Source organism: Leuciscus leuciscus, assembly GCF_965113295.1.
Source record: "Leuciscus leuciscus genome assembly, chromosome: 7".
Classification (NCBI taxonomy): domain Eukaryota; kingdom Metazoa; phylum Chordata; class Actinopteri; order Cypriniformes; family Leuciscidae; genus Leuciscus; species Leuciscus leuciscus.
In genome coordinates this window covers 15949599-15973885 of record NC_138731.1, presented here as the reverse complement: position 1 = coordinate 15973885, position 24287 = coordinate 15949599, and the positions used below count along the sequence as shown (strand labels likewise).

Below are 24287 nucleotides of genomic sequence, written 5' to 3'. Positions count from 1 at the left end.
TATATCTGATTATACTATGTAAGTGTGAACTCATGAATAAATAAATAAAAAACTTGAGTTTTATTTTTTCTGGAAACTTTTTACTTTAACTTCACTAGATTTGAAAGACAAATATCGTACTTTTTAATCAACTACAATTCTGTCAAGGTCCTTGAGTAGAAAGTATAACGTCAGTCAGGGGATGATTTTGGTTGCAGGGGTTGGAAAATAAAGTCGGTTTGACGTCAGAACCCGACATCAGATTGACGTCAGAACCCGACTGATGTTGGTGTCAACTTGATTTTCATTTTCAACCACAATACAACATCTGTCCAACATTGGAGATTAATGTCAATCTGGCGTTGGATTCTGACATCAACCTGATTTTCATTTTCCACGTTGGGTTTGGTCTTCTAAATGCGAATTTTGTCATTGTTTTGGAGCACACTAGCTTATAGATAACAGTAAGGCTAACATATTCATACTAAAAGCCCCAAAAAATTAAATAGGGCACCATTTGAGGGAACAGCCTTTTTGGTGTTCGTAACCATTGTGGACGTTATTGAGTGCACTATTTAATCTCACATTCAAGCCCACTACTGGAACTGTATTCTAGAAATAAATTTGATATTGATAAGAGGGTAGGCAGGCATAGATTCAGAGTCATAAGTAAGTATTACATACAACAATGCAACAATAATAAAACAATGCATTGACATTTACTTTTTACTTTTGATACTTCTGTACTTCTACTTAAATAAAAATCGGTCTTTACAACTTTTACTTGTAACAGAGTAATATTTGTCCAGTAGTATCTGTACTTTCACTCAAGTAGGGAAGTTGTGTACTTTGTCCACCTCTGATTACATGAAGAAACAGAAAAAACTGAGACAGACTAAATCCAGAAGAACTGCAGCAACGTCTCCAAGACGCTTGAAGAAACAATTAAACAGTATCGGCTATTTCAGTAATTTTTTCACGTCAGCTTATTACTTTTCAAGCTAAACACATAAGAATATTCAGGTTGAATGTTTGGATCCAAACACAAGAGAGCAGCAGAGCATCACTTACAGTGCAGTAAGCAAACGCTCTGCTGCTCTCTTGTGTCTGGATCCAAACATTCAACCTGAATATCAATTTAACGTGAAAATCTAACTGAATAAGCATCACTGAAAAAATAACACATCTGACCTCCATTTTTAAATACGATTTATAACAATAACAGTTCAACGAATACAATTACAATTTTATAAAATAAAATATAAAATAAAAATTGCATGCTGCAATTAATGATTCAGTGATGCACTTTCCATGTATCTTTTCATATAATGTGTGTGTCTTTAAGTATCTCTTTAAAGAAATATTGTATCATATATTATTTTTAAAGAGACGAATGATATTGTCTCATTTAACAAGAAATAGGTTAATTTGTCATTATGGGCCAAACCCCAAAAGACACCAGCCCATATCTCCTAAATGATTAAATTATTACTTGATTGTTACTCCTAAATGATAACTTTTTTGTCAGATGCATTAAAGATGAAATAAATAAAAAACTAAAAGATTCTCTTGAATATCATATCTCAGTTCCCTATTACTGACATCATCTGTTCAAAGTACAGTACAAAATATTATATTTCAGTTCAAAAGCCTTTTATTCAACATTGGAAAACATAACATCCATTCCCTTCCATCAAAAAGAGAAACAAATGTTACTATTTGATGTGCAAATGTCTTCTCCACAGTGCTCTATATCATGAGCATCATGTAAACATACAATCTGGAATGGCTGCCCTTTACTCTAGGCTGCATTTGTACTTCTAAATACAGTGTTTTACAGTCCATTTAGTCTGCTTTTACAAATGCATCAGATCACTTGAATATTCCTCTTGCCAGATGTTGGAAAAAAAATTGACAACATTATAAAAAGTAATGCAACTTGCACAACAGAAAGCTATCTGGTACGACTCTGGCACTACTGGTTATCTAATGTAACAATGCAAGTTAACAGTAAAAGTGCTATTTGAGAGACAGCAAATGACTTATGCTTATTAAATCAATATTGATCATTTAATGTTCATATCTAATTAATAATATCATTTGAAAATTGGTTTCAGTGGCTAAAAAAATTGTGCTGCAGTTAGGCAAATGCACGTAAACACTTGTATGCATAATGCTCTGGGTTTCAGCCATCAGGCATATTGCAGTGGTGCTGTATTGCATTTATTAACAGTATTTTTCAACTTTGAATCACTTGAAGTTATTTTACATCCACTTAAGATCTAAAAGCAACAGGTGTGCCCAGCCAGCTGGGCCTGAAACATTTAAGGTCAGTGTGCAGAGCAGTTTAATAGCAGCCGTCCCTCCAACTCCCGTCACGCAGGGCGCTCAGAGCAGACACACTCTTCGGCGGGGTCAAGAAACTGCAACGACAGTGACTCGGGATGATGACAGCACTTCAGAGGATACATTATAGTGCATTAAAAATAACAAATCTAACATTTTCCAATAAAGATCAGTTTGTTACCATCACAAACTAACAATGAAAAACTATTTTTACAGCATGTACTATTTTTTTGAATGACCTGAATATAAAAGTTTGAACGTTTGGCATCGGTTAGAATTTATTGTTTTTAAAAGTCTCTTATGATCAGCAAGGCTGGATTTATTGAGCAAACATACAGTAAAAACAGTAATATTATTATAATTTAAATACATTTTAAAATGTAATTTATTCCTGTGATGGAAAGCTGATTTTTCAGCATCATTACTCCAGACTTCAGAGTCACATGATCCTTCAGAAATCATTCTGATATGATATTTGCTGATCAAGAAACATTTCTTAAAGTTGAAAATAGTTGTGCTGCTGAATATTTTTGTGGAAACTGTGATGCACAGGATTCTTTTGATGAACAGAAAGTTCAAAAGAACAGCATTTATTGGCAATAAAAATATTTTATTAGACATTCATTAAAAATGTCTTTACTATCACTTTTGATCAATTGAATGCATCCTTGCAAAAAACAAGAACAACAACTTAATGACCCAGTTTAGGGTAATGCAGATAAAATTGAAGATTGAACTTTCTTGAAATGTATTTTAAAGTGTTACCTATATATTTAATATTTTACATTTACAACTGCATTTTAGTAATGTAATGATTCCTGTCTGGTGTTTCCCTTGTCTTGTGTGAACTTTAGTTATTTCCTGTTCTGTGTCATGTTTTGTAGTCCTTTGTAGTTTTTCTAGTTTATTAGTATCCCCAGGTGTTTCTGATTAACGCCCTCTTGTTATCTTGTTTAGCTTGTTAGTCTCTGTATTTAAACCCTGTGTCTTGTTACAGTATTTGTGGGTTCATGATGTTGGTTGTGCTGTTCCCTATGTCTGAGTTTTTGAGTCTGTCTAGTCTTTAGTTTATTTAATAAAAGTACTACTGCTGCATTTGGATCCTGCTTCCTTCTATGTTCCAGCCTGCCTCGTTACAAGTAAATTGAATATTTCCAGTTCTAAGAATTAGTCATTCCTGTCAGTATTTTAGATCTGTCAAGTGATACATATTTTATGGTGATATGCTGATTAAAATTGGAATTTAATGCAATTACAATATTTGCTCAATATAAAAGCCTTCCAATGAAAATTATTCAAAGTCTTTATTATTGTGGCAGGCAAATAAATCACTGAATTACAAAAAGTGACTTCAAAAGTCAATATGTTGTTTGTTTTATGTCCACATCATTAAACATAAGCCTATCAATAGTCTGCATTCAACAGCAATTCATTTCGCAATACAATTTGTCAAATTGTCTGAAGGTAAGTCAGTGGTTCTCAACCTGTTTTGGCCAGCCTATTATCCAGGTCCCTTATTAGCTTTACTACTAGATATATTTCGGCCGAGCTTTCGATGTTACGGAAAAGGCCGAAGCTGATCGGTTGGTTTTTGTCACATGACCTGCTGTGCGCTTGCAGCATTCTGAAAAGTTGAGATGTTTTCAACAGATCGCGTCGCCTGTATTATAACGAATTTGCATGAGCATAAAACGCTGATGTCAGTGTTAACGAAATGCAACGGTTACAAATTTGACATTCAAAATGTAATTATGTGGCTTATCGCAAATAGCAGCCAATCAGCGAGGAGCAGCCAAAAAATGCAACGGATACAAATTTGACATTAAAAATTTAATTAACAGCAGCTGCACATTAACAGAACATTAACAGGGAAAAAGCAGAATTCGTATTTTTCAAAATTGATTAGAAAATTATTGTGAGCCCTGTGCTTGATGTTTTCTGCTAATTTCTTTACTGCGGGTTGCAGAGACGTTAGTTTCAGCCGTAGTGCGCCTGAGGCATGCAAGTACAAGCGATTGCGGTACTTAGACTGCATGTGGATGTGACTAGAATAAACACATATGAACAATTAAATTATTATAGTATTATTAATTTTTTTTAACTATCTTGAAACTATCCAAGCAGCGTTTCGCTTAGATGTTAACGGCGGAATTAACACATTACCAAAATGTGATTACAGAATATATTTAAGTTATCCATCAAATTGTCATTTTCTCCTGACAGTCTTGCGAGTTAACAATAATGCCTGACCAGTAAATTACTTGGTGAACAAAGAAAACATTTTGGCATTAGGCATTGGAATTAGTTAATGCCTAAAGATATAAAAGTTTTACCTTATAAATAGAATTTTGTTTAATTCATTTTAAAATTCGTCGCCGGCGCGAATAGGAACATGATTTATTGAAAATATTTGAAAATATATAAGTGGTTCTTAAGTCAATACTTTTTAATTCGTTACATTTAATTTGTTACATTTATATAGCGCTTTTCTGAGTACTCAAAGCGCTTTACATGGAAGGGGGAATCTCCTCAACCACCACTAATGTGCAGCATCCACCTGGATGATGATTCGACAGCCAGAACGCCCACCACACACCAGCTTACTGGTGGAGAGGAGACAGTGATGAAGCCAATCAGTATATGGGGATGATTAGGAGGCCATGATGGACTGCTGGCCAATTTTTTAATCGCTTGTCAACTTTCCATTCCTCAGCTGCATGTAGATTAAAAAGTTTGTCGAGACAAACTTTAAGTTGTTATTGAGAAAACGGACCAGATCGTTTCTGGCCACCACGGACTGTTGTCGGCGCTAAACACATTTTTGAGCATGTGAATGCTGATTTTTGTCAGCGCTGGTCTATAACTGGAAAAATTATAGAGTCGTTGCAAAAGAAACGATAGGCTACAAAGCTTACATGTCACATTAAACTGGCCGATTTTAGAATGTTGTTGGCAATTATTTTGCAAGTAATTGCATGTTTAATCTTGTCTTGCCTGGATCTTTGGTGTAAACTCGTGAACGCCCCCCCATGAACACCTGGGCCCCCCTTTCAAAAATCTTGCTTCCAACTCCCCCGTTGTTCTCTGAACGCCCCCGTTGAGAACCACTAGCTCAAGTGAATATGAAAAGTAGTAATTAACAGAAATGTTTAACAGTAAAACACTCGTCCTCTTTGGAATTGCTAAAGTTATATAAAGCAACGACAAGAAGCCCACAAGAAAATGTATTAATGATTACCTGCGTACGGGCTGGCCAATTTTACTGCGTGTGGCCCCACTTGTCCCAACAAAGGAAGCAGGTCGAGGTAGAGCGCTGCGACTGGAGGAGGGGGTGCTGGGTTTGCTGGGGTGGGGGATATTACTGCTGGAGAGACAGTTGAGACTAACAGAGGAAGGCATCGTGGTAGAACTCTGTATCGTAGGGCTCACGTACGCTGTGGCTTTCAGAGGTGGCCGTGATGTCAATGAGAAGTTGCCCACGCTCTGAACTCTCTGCTGTAACTGGCCAGGAGGGGGAACTGAAATTCAACAGAGAGCAAAATTTGATGATTAGTGTGATATAATCCACTACAAGATTAATATCATCATATTTAATAGAATGTTTTGACAGTGTTAGTTACGGGGGCCGAGAGAGCTCAACGCGCTGCAACTGAAGAAAACACATGCAAATAGAAAAACACCTGCAAATTAAGAAAACATCTTCATCAGTTCCACAACACATGTGTGCTCCAAATACTCACAACACAACCAAATACAGAAACACGCTACAAACGTTCACAACACAACCAAATACAGAAAAGCGTTGCAAAAGTTCACAACACAATCAAATACAGAAACGCGCTGCAAATAACACAGACCTCAACGGAAATGTTTCCAGGGGACCCCATTAAGTGACGAACCCGGCTGAGACATGCTTATTGCTCGTGAGCATCCCTATGCCCTACTCCCTTCGAAGGGCAGAGCCCTTGTAGAGGGCACTTTATACGTTAAATATGCGTTATATATCGTGTGTGTGTGTCTCAACTTTAAAACTTGCCTTCTCATCTTTGGACCCTGCATCTAACATTTATTTGGAAACTTATTTAAACATAACACGACAAAATCTGTACTATGTAACTAATGTATAGATTAATATTTTACCCTGATGTTCTTTTTCTAAAAAAATAAATTCAACTCATTGTTAAATCTTCTTTTCTCATTTGTATTCTGATGACATTGAACATATTACAGTAATACATTTTGTATATTGTATACAAAATTATGTGTCATGTCATCTCTGTATGTTTTGCAAAAGAAAAAAAAAAAGTTAAAAGAAAATAAGAAAGTAGACTTCGAGCTATAAGCATGTCCCAGCCGGGTTCGTCACTTATTGGGACATTTCTGTTGTGTTCCCCTGGAAACATTTCTGTTGTGTTCTGTGCTATTTGCAGCGCGTTTCTGTGTTTGGTTGTGTTGTGAACTTTTGCAGCGCGTTGTATTTGGTTGTGTTGTGAGTATTTGGAGCACACGTGTTGTAAAACTGAAGAAGATGTTTTCTTAATTTGCGGGTGTTTTTTCTATTGGCATGTGTTTTCTTCAGTTGCAGCGAGTTGAACTCTCTCGGCCACCATAGTTAGTCTTACTTGCAGACTGTATCTTGGTCAGAACATTGTGGGAATCAAAACTCTGACTGTTTCGGAGTAATGAAAAAGATGAGGATGATGTGGCGATGTGACCAGTCGGAGCAGAAACATTAGGCACGCCGATGACACTGGGAGTGCTGGGGGCTCGAATGAGGTTTGGCATGCTTCTCCGTAGCTTGTCTGAAAAAAGAAAAACATCACATGATAAAAAATGTAATCTAGTAGGCTACGAACAGTGTAATAGTCTTCATAAGTATAATCTATAGCTGTTGTTCTCAACCAGTGGGCAGTTCTCAACCAAAGGAGTATTCGAAATAAACAGTCTTTAATAAAACACGTAGGAGATTTCAGGAGTAATAGTATAACAAAACCACATAAAGATGATACCGGACAATGAAACTAAATTAACAGAGGGTTTAAATACACAGGGATAATTAACATAACCAGAAACATGTGCATAACTCAATCAAAAAACATGGAGACAAACTATCAAAGGGAACACAGGCAAACGAAACAGAACACAGAACAAGGAAGCCAAAACTGAACATACACAGTTGGACAGTGGGGGATCTTCGAGTCAAAAAACTTGAGAACCACTAGCTTAAAATTATTTAAAATGAGCTAAAACAGCTAAAATACAAAACATTTCATTTATTAATAATTGTCTTTGAATATTGTCTTGGTCTTTGTGTCTCTGTCCAGTTTGCTCTGTGTTTATCCTGGAACTGTTTATCCTGTTTATGATCCTGTTTTGCTGCCTGCCCTGACTATTATGCCTTTTGATTACAGAATGCTGAATTATCCCAGTGTTATTGTTCTGCCACGCCGTTACCGACCGCTGCCTGTTTGACTACTCTGTTTACTCTAAACAAGCTTCAAATGGGTCCTCTCTCGTATGGTTCTGAGCTGACAACAGGCTTTCCAGCAGCTTCCCACCGAATTGTCTGCCCAAGTCATAATTTTGGCCACCCATCAACAACAACTTAACCATTTGACAACACTTACAGAAGAGCTGGTGAGAACGCCTTAGCCCACCTGCATCATCGGCCTCAGATCCCACTACCCGATACCCACGGGACCATTTTCTGACATTAACGCCATTAACGCCAAACAGAAGTATGACGGTAATCCAACTAAATTCAAGGTGCTTTTAATGCAGTACTCAATGTTCCTGGGACAAAAACATTTATTGTATCCCACCGACGACAGTCAAGTCTCATTTGTTTGTTCCTCAGGAGGGCACTGGATTGGGCCACGGGAGTTTGGTTTTCCCGACCTTCGAAAACTTTCTTTCACACTTCTGCAAAGTATTCAAACATCCAGCGGGATGCCTGGTGGCTGAGGATCAACTGCTTAGTCAGCAACAGGTAAGAACCACCGCACGGGAATACTCATATTCCACACTCTGGCAACCCAAATAGTGTGGGAGGATGACACACTGAAACTGATTTTCCGCAAAGGACTGACCCCTGAATTACAATCCGATCTTGCATGCTGGGACGAGACCAAAAACCTGGATCAAATCATTGACTTGGCCATTCATTTAGAAAATCTGATTCATTCCGGTCGATCCCCTCGGGTATCACCAGCATCAGTAATGGCAAGTATGGGAAGTGCATTCACTTCCTCTCTTCCTGTTACATCAAGTATTTTAGTACCAGAAACTTTGAAGTTTGCAACCAGTCAGTTAGACGTTGATGCATCAAACACAGGGATTGGGATGATTCTGTCACAACAACATGGCACACCAGCTAAGCTGTACCCTTGTGCTTTCTCCTCCTGGAACTGACTGCGGCTGAGCGTAATTATGATGTGGACGACAGAGAACTTCTGGTGGCTTTCAAGGAATGGCGGCATTGGCTGGAAAGAGCCAGACGCCCATTCCTGGTACTAACCGACCAAAGGAACGTCAAGTACCTTGACTAAAAGACTAAATCCAAACTAGATGGCCATTGTTCTTCGCTTGATTTCAATTCAAAATTACATACCACCCAGGCACCAAGAATACAATGGCAGACGCTCTTTCACGCCAATACGATCACACCACTCAAGAACACTCAACTGATCCCGTTCTCCCTCCTGCGATCATTCTCGCCCCCGCTCAATGAGATACTATGGATATTATTCAGACTAAAATGTTGGAACCTGCTCATCCAGAGTGTCCACCGGGAAAGACAAATGTACCATCTGTGTTCTGGCAGAGGGTCTTACACTGGGTTCATTCTTCACTCATCTCCAGCCTTCCCAGTATCACTGCCATGCTATGACTACTACAGAATCGATTCTGTTGGGATACCCGAAATGCTGACACAACCATGGTCATGAACAATTGTGTCAGTTGTGCCACCTCCAAACCTTCCAGACAACCACCTGTGGGGCTGCTACACCCTCTCTCTACACCTCAACGACCATGGTCACGCATTTTCATCAACTTGGTAACATATCTGCCCACTTCTCAAGGTAACATAACCCTATTTACTGTAAGCAAAAGATTCTATAAGGCCTGACAACTAATCCCTCTACCAAAGCTCCCCACAGCACTGGAAACAGTGATACAACTCTTCCACTCTTATCATCCAATTCTACGGACTACCAGACGACATTGCCTTGGGTCATATCCAGATCAGATGGTGGACCTGCGCCTAGACACGACCACAACGCATCCCTGAAGTGTCAGCAGAGGTTGTGTCAACTAGACTCTCCCCTGTGAAGGCCTTATCGACATGACAGCCATCGGCACTGATCCTCAACAAACCCGTCTCCATACCGGCGTGATGACTCCGATCTTCAACCAGATGTAACTGGATAATATTCTGATTGTTCCAATCCAATCCGACTTCTGACCTATAATGCTGCCTGAATCATAATCATACACTCTTCGTTCGTTTCTCCCAAGGTTTTTTTCTCCATTCTGCCACCTGATGGAGTTTTGGTTCCACGTTGCCACTGTCGCCTTTTTCGACTTTGTTGCCATTGGCTTTTGGCTTGCTTAGTTGGGAACATTGGGGACATTAAATTTAACATTTAATTTAATATTCAACAATAATATTGATCTGCCTGCATTGAAACCATTATATGAAAACTGAACTGAGCTGGATGATGACATCACGGTTTTCTCCAGAGCGGCTATATATATAAATTAAGTAAATAAATAACTTTTTTACATAAAAAATTAAACATCACTAAACTTACTTAAGCTGGACTGTGGGAACAAACTTTGTTGCATTATTTTCCTGTTATCTCTGTAAAGCTGCTTTAAAACAATCTGTATTGTAAAAAGCGCTATATAAATAAATGTGACTTGACTTGACTTGGGTAACTTGGATTGAGGGATGCAATTCATCAGCCAAGTGGACAGCCTTCTTCCAACTGTTGAACGTGAATGTCAGCTTCCCCTCAAGAGACCTCGCAGGTCTTTCGCAGGACCTTCTGTCAGAACAACCAATCAGACTAGAGCTGATACCTACCATAGCAAAATTCTTTGCAGAAACCATCCACAAGTCTCACCCCAAGTGTGTTGGGTTTCCAACCTCCATTGTTTCTATGGTCAGGAGAACCCTTAGAGGTGCTATGGCCTAGAGGAACAGTCTTGGGTCAACACTGAGAAGATTCTTGACCCAGCACTAAGCATGGATTTTCAACAGAACCATCCTGACTGACCTGTTTCGAGACCACGAGGTAGACCCAGCCATCCTACACCTTCTCGCATCAGGAGCCGCTTGCGGGGAGGGTGGCTCTGTTACAAATACGGTCTCTGAAGCTCTTCCTGATGACCACCAGAGGGCACCCTCTACCGAATATTGACTTCCCTTTCTCACTACATTTCCCACAATTCTCCTCCCAACCTGGCCTGCGTACTGTAGCCTATCTAGGAGAATATTTACGTACTGAACAAACAATGCTCCATGTGAAGTCTTGTTCTTGCCATGGCTGACAATTCTGAGCATTTCCTTACTGTATTGTGTATCTGGTTTGCTTGATCTTGGACTGTTTATCCTGTTTATGATTGTTTCGCTGCCTGCCCATTTACCTTGCTTCGTCTGCCTGGATTACTGTTGTTTGCTGCTTGCCCTGACTATTTCCTGCCTTGTGATAACTGATTGCTGTATTATCCCTGTGTTATTGTTCTTCCATGCCGTTACCAACCACTTGCCTGTTTGACTACTCTGTTTACTCTAATAAAGCTGCAAATGGATCCTCACCAGGATGGTTCTGAGCCGTCATTACAAAAGAAAAGGAAGGATTATACCACACATAAAGGAACATGAAACTTAAACTGAACAATTAAACTTAATATTGCTTTAATAGTTTGTAATCTTACCTAAAATTGAGTTCTTACATATTGAATTCCTAGTGTTAACTGTATATTTTCACTCTACACTTCATAAGACCTTGTGTTGTCTGACCTGTGTTTGCTCTATAACTCTGGGGCTCTGCGGTACTGGAGCTGTGGTTGGGCATGTGGAGCTGCTGGTAGGACAGGCTGTTGAGGTACTGAGGAGTGGAGGGGCTGCGCCGGCAGTCTTTCATGCTGGAGAGGTTCTGTGAGTGGGACGCGCTGCGCTGCATGGAGGCCGTACGGAAGAGTCGAGGCTGTGGAGAGGACAGTTGATCGTACTCTTCCTCTTCCTCCAGCTCAGCCTCGCTCCTCATGCTTCTGCGTGCACCTGCGTGTACCGAAAAACTGGCACTACGCCGTGTGGCCGTGGCAGCAGTGGTCGCGTACTCCTGACGTAGACCTAAACACAAACATGCGTCAATGTGTTTTTCCATGAAGCACCTTGACTATGAAATACTTTTTTCCAGTTCCAAGCCGCACTTTTAGACTACCGATGTATCAAAATGTTATCTAAATCACTGCATGCTCGTTCCATGGAAAAATATGGGTTAGGGATAACATGAGGATATATTGACAATAGTATTTTTTTAATGTTGTGAAACTGAAATAGAGTCAAGACTTTTAAATAACATCCTCCCACTACATGATGTATTAAAGTAGACATACTCTCCTCCTGCAGTCGGGCCATGACCTCCACATCAGTCATGTCCTGAATCTTATAGCTCATAGAGATGGAGTCCTCCTCCAGCTCAGAGGCACTGAGCTCACTGTCTACGGAAGACTGAGGACTGAGAGGCCGTTGCTGATGACTGTTACCTTAAAAGGAGAAATGGAGAATTAAATCTCGTGTATATATACACTACTGTTCAAAAGTTTGCGGTCAGTAAGATTTTATTTTGACAGAAAGTCATACTTTTATTCAGAAATAATGCATTAAATTGATCAAAAGTGACAGTAAAGACTTAAATAATTATGCAAAAATAAACAGTTTCATATAAATCCATTTCTTTAGAACTTTCTATTTATCAAAGAATCTTGAAAGAAGTATAATAATATTAAGCAGCACAACTGTTCTCTACATTGATAATAATGAGAAATGTTTCTTGAGCACCAAATCAGCATTTAGAATGATTTCCAAACGATCATATACCACTGAAGACACAAGAATAATAAATTACATTTTAAAATATATTAAAATAGAAAACATCTCGGGTTACTTGACTGTAACCCTGTTCCTTGAAAAAGCAGAAACGAGATGCGCTTGATTTTAATCATTATTTTTTTGTATAATTTTTTGGGGTAATTTTGTCTGAAGAATGTCCTGAACACGCCCTCAGTGAAGCAATGAAGCATAGCATCTCGTTCCCGCTTTTTGACTGGAACAGGGTTACAGTCAAGAAACGTTCCCTTTCAAAAGCTACTCTCAAAGCTGTGATTGATTTCAAGTGCTATGGGAATGAGAATACCAAAGCTGCCGCACTGGAAGTGTCTGGACCTCTGAAGGTTGTGTAGTGTGTGCGCACAAACACGAGAAAGGCCTCAGACAGGAGCTTGGGATGTCAACTCAAGGACATGAGTCCTTAAAGGGACACTTCACCCATTTGCATTAAGCTTTGTATTGTTAGAAACCCAGTCATATTTTTGGACGGGAGAAATACGAATTTCAGTGTTGCGTCATTCTAAGGAGGTAGTCCCATATCTTTGTAGAGGGGTTGAGACTAAAAACACTTGTTCCTCATTTTTCCAGGGGATGGGACCCACTCACGCTACAGACCTATTACAGATCAGTGGGTGGGACTTCACTTGCAGACACTAAAAGCAATATCCGCCATCTTGTTTGGAAGCTAAGCTAACAGGCGCTGTGGAGCCAGATGTGAAGTTATGACAATGGCGAAAGGTACTCAATATGATATGGAAGAAGAGGATTTAGAAAGTCCGATTGCTCGAATCAGATGTTCGTGGCTACTTTTACTGGCCGCAATATAGCAAAGAGCAGCTGAGGCTGATGGAGGAACAGGAGGCGACTGCTGTGGCTTCTGCAGCCGAGGCAGAAGACCTGCCTGTCGCAGACGAGGAGTACGGACTGGCTTGAGCTGGGGCAGACTGGTGGTTCCTGTGCTCCCACTGTGCGCCTACGGACAGAGTCCGTCTGCTGCAAAGAATTTCTACGATGCCAATTTCTCCTGGACGAAATCTCAGAATCAGACGAGGACACGGACGTTTGTGCTGCGAACTGGATTAGTGGGAGTGGCTTGCGGAGCTGTGCAATGTGGTGCATTGTGGGAGTTGTTGTCTTCCATACAAATGCACCCTAAAGTTACTTTCTGTCTTTCCTTAGTCAAGAAGGCACCAAATTCAAAATTTATGTTACATTTCGACTACATATATGACCCACTTTCAATAAAGATTAATGTTCCCACGGGTTGAAATGCTCCTTTAAGTAACATGAACATGCAAACTATAGAATCTAATAAATGTGTGCGGAGGACCAGCCTGCTGCATCACATACTTGCTGCAAGGGGGCGCTTCTTGCCCCTGGTAGAGTGAGCCCTAACACCTAGAGGCGAAGCTTGACCGCGTGCCTCATAGGCTAGGGCGATGGCATCCCTCACCCAATGCGACATAGTCTGCTTTGTGGCGGCCGCCCCCGATTACGGCCCCCATAACAAATGAACAGCTGCTCTGAATTACCCCACTGGCTAGTGCAGTGGACGTATATCTGAAGAGCTGCAAAGTCTAAGCAGGATAGTGAAACCAAGCCTGCAAATCTCCCAAATCTCTTTAGTGACAAGACAGCCATAAGAAAAACCTTAAAACCTTAATCTTTAGAGTCAGAAGCTTGACCGGCGCTAACTCTAATGGTTCAAATGTGTTGTCGACTAGCCCCTCAAGGACCATGGCTAAGTCCCATGAGGGAACTTTGACTCTTACAGGAGGCCTCAGTCACCTAGCTCCACAAATAAAGCGGGTGATCAGAGAGTGTTTCTCCACTGAAACCCTGTCAATTAGAGCGTGGCAAGCTGAAATGGTGGCCACAAATAGAGTAGCAGGACATGTGTCTGCTGACAGGTTTTCCTGCAGAAACTCCAGCACTGAAACAATCTGGCAGTGGACTGGGTTTGCATGATGTATAGCACACCACCTTTAAAAGACGCGCCACTTCAGGGCATACATTCTTCTGGTGGAGGGAGCCCTAGCACTCAAAACGGTCTCTATTACATCCGCTGGATGTCCAGCATCTCTAAGTCCAGCATCTCTTAACCCCCTCAGAGGCCAAACATGAAAGTTCCATAGCTCCATATTCCCCTGTGCCTGAGACAGGAGATCTCTCCTGTTCGGTATCGCCCAAAGCCGTCCAGGAGAGATATTAGGCGCTATCAGCAAGAGGCAAGACCCTTGTTGACGGACCAGGACTCCCAGGAACAGAGCGAACGGTGGAAACACGTATAGACATGTCTTGGGCCATCCAGGGGGGCTGGAGGAATCAGCGAGAAGTAAAGGGGACATTGCGCTGTTTCTAAGTGAAGAGGTCCACCTCTTCTTTGTAATATCTTTCCCAGATCTGACTGACCACATCAGGATGAGCTTCCAATCCCCGTGTGCGACCTCCCGTCTGGACAACAGATCTGCTCCCACATTTGTGCTTCCGGGAATGTAAATCGCCCTGAGGGACAGGAACTTGTCCTGAACCAAAAGCAGAACCTGTTGCGCTATTTTGGTCAAATGGCTCGAACGCAGTCCGTCCTGGCAATTTATATAAGTGACTACTGCAGAGTTGTCCACCAGCACTAGGACATCGAAGCCTCTTAACTGCTGGAGGCAGTATTTCAGGGCCGGAAATACAGGCATCAATTTGAGGCAATCGATGTGCCAATCGAGACCCCTTGGGCAGGACGGACATCTAAGACTGCTCCCCAGCACGTCAGGGAAGCGTCTGTCATTAGCATCTTGCTTTTTAAGTGATGATGCGCTGCCAGGGGAGAGATAGTCCACGAGCATCATCGTATAACCCTGTGCCTTTGCACCAACGATAGTCAAAAAACCGACATCGCAGGCACAAAGACACGGAAAGAATAGGGCTTATTCCAAGATTTAGTTAGTTCGTCATGTTAATATGGAAAGAAGGGGAGGGATCGCTTCTCTGATGCCTCTCCCTGGCCACCCGACAGAAATCTGTCGTCTAACTTAGATAATCTGGGGTTCTCTTGTTCCTTTGGCCAATCTAACTGAAGACTGTCCACAGCGCGAGTGACTACCTTGAGTAATTCATCGTAAGATCTACCATCACGAGAGGAGTGACCGGAAGCAGTACACTCGATATCCAACTCCACAAGAGAACTAGCGTCCTCAGCCCGGTCTGAAGAAACACCGTAGTACGCTCCAGAAGCAGACTGAAGGACCTCCCAATCTGGTGAAAGGGCAAGAGAAAGGAACGTCCTGTCTCCTGCTCTTCAGCCAAATCAACACGCGAGCCCCATGATTTTGTCATCGAGGACGCGCAGGCTCGCGTTTTTGCGGGAAGAGCGAGCCTGCGCAGCCTGGAGCGGAGCACTTTGATGGAGAAGACTTCACAGTGCTCACACTATTCGTCCTCGACGGCTGACACAGCGTGATGCTCCCCCAGACACAATGCAGTTCTGAAGACAAAAGAACCTGATGAGCGCACCTGTCACATGTCTATTTATAGCCTCTGACCTGTGCATTCCGATGACATCATCATCAGAGGTTATTTAACCCCCTGAGGTCTACGGTATCGCCGGCGATACCAGCTCGCTTTTTTTTTATCAATGTAAAAGAAACTCATAAATACTCTGTTGACTTTGATTTTCCATAGGAGTTTCATACATCAATCGATTCTGTTAAATGTGTATTATTTTTGTGTATACTCACAATAAAAACAAAGTGTTGTGCTTTTTGCCAAATAAAGAAAAATAAACACGAAGCGAGTTCTGCCTTCTCTCTGCCAGTGAAGTCCATTCTGAAACGCGTCCGAAAATGAACAACTGAGCGAATACTCAGTCAAACAGGCATACAAAGACACAGGCATGAAGCTTGAATTCTCGTCTTTTAAATGAAGTAATTTATATAAAAAACAAATATCCTCATCTTGTGAAATCTGTATTAAAAGAGAGCGATTCCAGTCGAGCTCATCTCATCTCATTACGTTATAATCGGCCCCGCCCACGGAGAGCGCGCGCTATTCAAACGCAAATGACTGAGACGATCCCATACAAACTGTGAACGCCCCCATATCAGCTCGAGAAAACACATCAAGTTTATTCAGATAAGTGTACTTGTCTACACTGTCTCGCAGCGCTGTGAGGAATAATAATAATGGAAAACTTACCTCAGAAGTGCTGGTATTTCGAGGAGCAACGGATGGAATAATGTAGTAAGTTTTTTTTTTCATTCTCAAGTAAATCGCGTTTCTGTGTAAATGAATGAACGCAGAGATGCGCTGTTTACCACAACTCGCAAAAAGACGGTTTAAATTTGAATTGCGTTTCTGTGTGTGAATAAATGATCTGCTTTTAGCAAACTATTTTGCTATACTGAGTAAAATCGATTGAAATATGTTGAAATAAAATGTATTTGTATAAGCAACGTAGGCTATTAAACTGCAAATTAACATTTATATTCCTTATAATAAAAACGAAAGACCTATGTTACAGACATATGAAAGACAACATTTCGTTGATTAGTTTTGGATAGATTACACATTTTTACTGTAAAATTATTTGGCGTGTTTGCCACACGTGTTCACAACTAGTCAAACGAACACGTTTTTCCCAGAGCACTTAAAATCAAGCGCATTCAGCCTTGGTCAGACTTCTTTCAAAAACCTTAAAAAAATCTTACCAACCCCAAACTTATGGTAGTGTAAATACTGTACAAACACAAGAGTCGAAATACAGCAGTGGAGAAGTGGTGTGTATAATTAGTGGAGCATGATAGGTGATCTTGGTCATGCTTACTGTGTGTAGCCGTGTGATAGAGGAATGTGGGAGATCTTTCAGTTAGGCTTAAGCAGTTCCTCCCCATGAGAGACATCTGATGGTTTGGTGAAGGTGGATCTGCGTCAGAAGAGAGATGATAAATCACTCAGAATATGGAGAGTAAAAACTACCTATGAAAAAAAACTATGAAAATATGATCCAGACTAAATTTTATTTTGCATGCTTAACAATTTCGGTATGTTGGATCGCCACTTGCTGTCAAAAGTAAAATCTGTGTAAAATTTGAGAACTGCTGATCTAAATCTATACATCTAGTCCAACCAGGATCATTTGTAGACCTTCTGCAACAAAGCATTGCAATCAGCTTTGTTTCATGGAACATATGCTGCAATGGTCGTTTCCAGACACCATGAGGTCATCACTACTGATCACTGATGTCTCACATTTCACATGGCTTGAAAAAATGCTGAGCTGGCTGAAGTAAATGAAACCTGCGGCCGGTTGCATAAACATAGCCATAATGTTAAGACAGTGTCTTAAGTTCTAGTATGACCTACTAGCAGATAGTCAGGGGCAGTCAGTCTTAGTTTTCGGTATCAAAGTAGGCTTATCTACGTTTTTATGTAACTGATTTAAAAAAGCTATGAACCGGCCCCTGATGCCTGAAAAAATCATTATGTTCTTTCTCAGCTATTCTTCTATTTCATTTTTCTAAACGACCTAGTTTACAACAACAAAATGTTTTTTTGTATATTTTATATAAAAAAGTATATTTGCACTTGCAGATAATATATTAATGAAATACAAGATCAATTAAGAGTACTTACAGATAGTACACTTTTGAATTTAAAGTATATTTTAAATAATTAAGTTTTAATAATCTTTTGTCATGCTTTAAAAAAGTATTATTTTAATGTGTTCACCTGTACTTGATTATAATTTGAACTGTAGTGTGTTTTTCGATATTACATTTAAAGGTAATATATTGTAAATGTACTAAATAGCAACTTTTTATCATTACAAATGTGTAATTACAAATATATTTAAATACATGACCTATGTATATTATGTATATGTATATCATATCATAAGTATATTTTATTTTACATTCAGCAGTAGCATGCAATTAAGTATGCTAAAGTGTGCTTCTTTTTCACAAGGGACTGCATAATACACAGAACAATCGTTGTGGTTGATCAGGCATAGACTACAGTACCTCTGTTAGCAGTTAGAGATAATGAGAGAAAGCATCAACAAATATTAAAGAAAAGCTGTTTCCACAACTGGAGTTAGAATGAGTGAGGCACACGAGTTACCTGTTTGCTCAGTTAGTGCAGGTTTAGTAAAGTGTTTAGAACAGCTGCTTAAAGAAGAGACTCCATCTATAGGACTGTACAGAACGTTTGAGGACCCACAGCCCGAGAGGACCCCTCTCCATCTTTTGGCTAATTGAAAAAGGGAAGTGCAATTAATAAATAAAAACACATCACACACAACAACATTTATATATATTAAAAGAATGGTTAGTGTAATATTTTAAATAAGAATAATGTGAATAAATGTTTCTATTGCAGCACTATATGGGTATTGGGTAAATTAGATTTTAAACTAAAGTTTAAAGGGTTAGTTCACCCCAAAATGAAAATTCTGTCATTAATAACTCACCCTCATGTTGTTCCAAACCCGTAAGACTTTCGTTCTTCTTCGGAAAACAAATGAAGATCTTTTTGATGAATCTGAGAGATTTCTGTCCTTCCATTGACAGCTACGCAACTACCCCTTTGACCCTTCAAAAAGCCCCTTCGGAAAACGAATCATTATGAATTGAGCGGTTTAGTCCAAGAGACACGATTCGCTTTATATGATGACCAGATTGAATGGCTTTTATTCACATAAAAACATTCATCAACTCACATATCAGTTGAGGTAAACGGAAGCTCAAACATGTTCGATTGACGTGCGAGAACCAATGAGGTTCAGTCTCGTGTTACGTTCTTTAAAGCGTCAAAGTTGTAGTTGCGTAGCTGTCAATGAAGAGACAGAAAGATTTTGTTAAAAATATCTTCATTTGTGTTCTGAAGATGAAAAAAAGTCTTATAGGTTTGGAATGATATGAGTGAGTAATTAATGACAGAAATTTCATTTTTGGGTGAACTAACCCTTTAATGCTTTCAATTGAGGCCATATTAAATATTATAACGTTTTTTTTTGTTTGTTTTTTTCTATAAGTCAAATTATTTTTTTTATTATTTTTTTTAAGCCAAAAATAAACAGTAATAAAATTTTTACTTATTTCTGACTATTAAAAAAAGTAACTAAGACATCCTTCCAAATCTCTCCTTTTGGGACTCTCATAACTTTCATTTTGGGACAAACTCTTCAGTAACACTGTACAATAAGGTTTCAATAGTTAAAAATAGTTCATACCATAATACATTATTAACATTAACTAACAATAAACAATACAGTATTTAATAATATTTGCTAGTGTTAATTTGAACCTTTAATAATATTTTTTTTTTTTCAAATAAAAGGTTGCATCTGTTAACATTACTTAAAGCACTGTGAACTAACATGATCAAACAACAATTGTATTTTTACTAATTAACATGTTAGCTAATCCATTAACTAATGTTAACAAATGAGACCTGTTAACAATGTTAATGCTAACAATGTTAACAAATGAGATTGTAAAGTGTTATCAACTCTTCCCTTAAAAGATTGAAAATTAGTAGAATGAATTATTGTTAGTCAAGCGAACCACAGTACTTTTGCATACCTTAACAATTAGGCTTTCCCAGATCGCATAAAAACAAGCATTCATGGCTACAAAAACAAAGGTTTTCAGAGGCCGCCGGAACAAAGATGTATTCATGACCCCGTTTGCAGAGAGCCAAGCTTACTGAATCTGGCCTTTCAAAAGCCTTTCAGAGCGCCGCAACTCCACAACACACATCTCTGTATATGCACCTCATACATCATTTATGTACGGACTGATCCAAAGGAATAATTTATACAAAAACATTTCACAACATCTCCAGGACAGTCTCAAATCTGTGTTAGCTATAGTGCTGATTCTACAGGCAGGTTTTATTGAGGAATTGTTTCTATGGATACCATCCCCTCAAGCAGCTTAACTGAACTACAGATGTACTGAAAACTTAAGTTTATCTATTCACACTTTAGCCACTCAAACACTGCATGGCTAATTTTATGTCTAGTCTAATTCATTTTTTTTAGGGTACTATTAAAAAACATGTTCTTCACTGAAGCTTTTTCAAGTAGGCTGATTAATAGTTAACACGTCCCCATCTTCCACTGTTCTTTGTGTACAATTTTCTACCATTAAATTGCTTATGTATCTGTTTTATATCAGCCATCTCCATTAAAAACTATAATGGTCAATCACTGTAAGTAACTAAAAACTTCAAGCTCATAAACAATTTCTGTACCACTGATATTTCAGAAATGACTTCATATTCATGGGAATGGTGGAAGACCAAAACTGGGAATGTGACTACTATGTCATTCCCTACATCACTTGTTGTTGGTACCTTGGTCCAGTTTGTAGCACAAGGAGCGTTTGGCTAACTCCACCTCTGGTCTGGGGTTGTCCAGCACATGTCTACACCACTGAAGAGGACTGAGGAGAGGATGAGGAAACAGCTTTGCTTTTGAAGACACGTACAACCTGGTGATATAAAAACTGGGTCAAAACATTACAATCTGGACTTTTGCAAACATTCATTATTGTATTGTTTTCTAGATTGTCCATGGATTTTATCATTAACCTAATAATATTTGTATTAGTTCAGCTGATTAGAAGGTGGGATACATAGGGATACATGACCACTATCTGCTAAATCTTAGTCACTTGTCTGAGAGGGACAATAAGGGATCACCTGAAAACTCTCTATAAAAAAAAAATAAAAATAAATGATCTCATTTATTGAAAAAGTGTTCCACTAAAGAATAAATTAATATAGGTCTAGATTTTTACTGGGGATGTGAATGATGTTTAATTGACTTGATAATTATTAAACAATTCTGTGAATGTCCATTATGATTATTGGTTTTCATGAAAATGTAACACTGAATAAGAGTTTCAGCACATAAATGTGAAAGGATGCTTTTAGTAAATATTTCAATCTTTATCAATACCCTGCGCCATGAACACATGACTTTTTTTACATTTAATATTTTTGTCAGTACAAATTATAAAATCAGCATAACTTGTATGACCTGTACGAACACAGAAGTGTGCTTCAAGTCTGGGACCACTAGTTTTATAAATTTCTTCTTTTTTGCATATTTTAAAGTTAATACTGTATTTGTCATTACAAAATATGTCATCAGCATAACTTGAAATGTATCAAATTAACACAAAATGATTAGGAATTTTGTGTTTTAGTATTTGGTTTGTCTAGAAATTGTGTTGGCTTCATTATTTCAAGGTTTAAGTTACAGTTTTGGCTGTTTATAGTTTATATTTTGATGTGATCTCCAACATCTGATTCCCAACTCAATAGTGTTGCAGTTATGATTAATGTCCCATCCTATCACAAACAGATATCAGATTTTGTCAGTTTTTATTTCTCTGTATAATGCACAGGTTTAAATTAGACTACTTTTTACCATTGTTATGAAATAATTCAAACAAAACAGTCAAATATTCATGCACCTGTGCACTTCACATTTAGAAGACAAATTGTCTCAAGTAATACATGGAACATTTTCACATCACCAGATGCAACAGCAAGCCAATCTCCTATGAAGATATTCCCCCATAAATGACACTCACCAATTTAACAATGGACCTGGACACATATTCTATGGTGACATTTCATGTGAACTGAATTTAAGGGATAACAAAGAGCATGCGACGCAGAAAATCAAATCGAATCCTTCCAGAATTACACTATTGTTTACTTAGCAAATAATACAGCATCAGTACCAGCTATAATCAGACTCTCCATCGATGGGAAGAACAATATGAAGGTCTAATATTTCCACCTCATCCAGTACAGTAGCATCATCCTCATCAGCACCAGTCACTGACTGCGGATGAAAATACGGGTAGTGCTCATCCGATAGTCCAAAAGACGGAGAATATGAGGGTGAAGCGCAGTGATTCCCGGTGTCTGGGCCAGCCGGAGCAGCGGGACAGGCCGATGCCGGAGCTGGTAACCCACGGGCGCTGGAGGTGCAGTTGTTCGCAGCGTTTGCTCTCGTCCTGAGCTGCTCGTTCTGCCTCTCCAGTTTTCTCACGAGCTCTTGAAGCTTTTTCACCTCCAGTTCTGCGTTCATCATCTTACTGTTGCCATTGACGTCCGCCATCATCTGCGGGTTGAAAAATAGTCCGTCCATTGAGGAGAAAAGCATATGAACAGTAGTAAGATGGTGGCGGTGTTGTTTACCCTGTGTGCCCAGTCTCGCACTGCTTTCAGACGGGTTACATGCTTCATTCAGATGCTGATGTGCTGCTCATGCTTCTGTCTCCTCCCCCTCAGTTCAAAACACAACACACACGGCCACCACATTACCAGGCAAAACACCAGTCACACTGCTCTTTGCCATCCTTTCTTTCATTCAGATGACGACAGACAGTAAAATGGTTGCATTTGGAGTGCCATGTTCTGTTCTGTTCTATTCTATTCTATTCTATTCTATTCTATTCTATTCTATTCTATTCTATTCTGTTTCGTTCTGTTCTGTTCAGGTTATATTCTGTTCTATTCTATTCCTTGCCTGAACTAGAGGTATTAATCTCATTATATAGGCTACACTAGGTTCTAGTGTTCAAAGCCATTAAGGTCATTACTTTTTTTATTTATTTATGTAATTTAAACCTTTATTGAGTAAGGATGCATTAAACGGATTCTTCAAAATTCTTTTGAACTTTCTATTCATCAAAGAATCCTGAAAAAAAGTATCAAAGTTTCCACAAAAACATTAAGCACCACAACTGTTTTCAACATTGATAATAAAAAGAAATATTTCTTGAGCAGCAAATCATCATATCAGAATGATTTCTGAAGGATCACGTGACGGTGAAGACTGGAGTAATGATGCTGAAAATACAGCTTTGCATCACAGGACTAAATTACATTTTAAAATATATTCAAATAGAAAACAGTTATCTTACATTTTAATTATATTTCACCATATTACTGTGTTTTTACTTTATTTTTTATCATATAAATGCAGCCTTGTTGAGCATAAGAGACAAAACCATTTTCAATCTCATTGTCTCATTTTCAAAAACATTTTAAAACATCTTTAAAACACTCAATATCAATTTCAATTCTGTTAATCTTTGTAAAATCCCTAAACTTACAAAAGTCAATTCATTAATGGCGTCATCCCCCAGGACGTGCACTTTTTAATTGACACCATTTTTGGTGGGAAAACAACACAAGTAATTGATTTAAAGCATTCTGTGGTGTTTTGATGTTTAGTTGGTTCGTCTTCCTCTAAAACATTCAACCATGTTTGACAAAATTATAGATATCTGGATATTAACATTTTAAAAGACTGTTATTATTTAAAAGATTAAATAACATCAAAATGTTTCAGATGTATACTAGAACTATTATTATTGTTTATTCTATTTATCTATGTTCTCATTTAAATGCCTGTTCTAATGTCATATATGTATGTATGTATGTATGTATGTACCAAGAGCTCCTGTAAAAAACACAAAAAATTCCTTGTGTGTTTGTGCACACTTGGCGAATAAAGCTCATTCTGATTATGATTCTGATGAACTTCAAGCTGACCCTCTCATGTAAGCAGAGCTCTCTCAGTATTTCACTGAGCAATGGCTAAGTTTAGCTCTTTATTTGTATCTTCTTAGGAATCCTGTCATGAGTTATAAGTTGAAGTGTCTGATCTTGATCAGAAGATATTTCTGAAAGTCTGCAAGTCTCTTTAATATAAATACCTTAGATACTTCCAACAGAAGCATGTTCATTATAGCAGTGAAAGGTACTGCATGCCTATACTCTGGAATGACGCTCAACCAGATCTGAACAATAAAAACAA

At 38.9% G+C, this 24287-nt stretch overlaps 1 protein-coding gene across 2 annotated transcripts; it reads right to left on the bottom strand.

Moving 5' to 3' along the window:
• Window positions 1-1622: 1622 nt before the first annotated feature.
• On the bottom strand, window positions 1623-24177 carry slain1a (SLAIN motif family, member 1a). 2 transcript variants are annotated; one of them, XM_082175050.1, is made up of 10 exons: window positions 22661-24177; window positions 22198-22583; window positions 20798-20934; window positions 18560-18688; window positions 17262-17360; window positions 11953-12102; window positions 11354-11686; window positions 6948-7127; window positions 5564-5843; window positions 1623-2402 (listed from the first exon to the last, which is right to left on the bottom strand). In XM_082175050.1, the coding sequence occupies exons 1-10, from the start codon at window positions 22706-22708 to the stop codon at window positions 2327-2329; spliced, it is 1818 nt and encodes a 605-aa protein (XP_082031176.1). In that variant the 5' UTR covers window positions 22709-24177; the 3' UTR covers window positions 1623-2326. The 2 variants fall into 2 exon arrangements, with proteins under 2 accessions (XP_082031176.1, XP_082031177.1); XM_082175051.1 differs by lacking the exon at window positions 18560-18688.
• Between the last annotated feature and the right edge of the window lie 110 nt (window positions 24178-24287).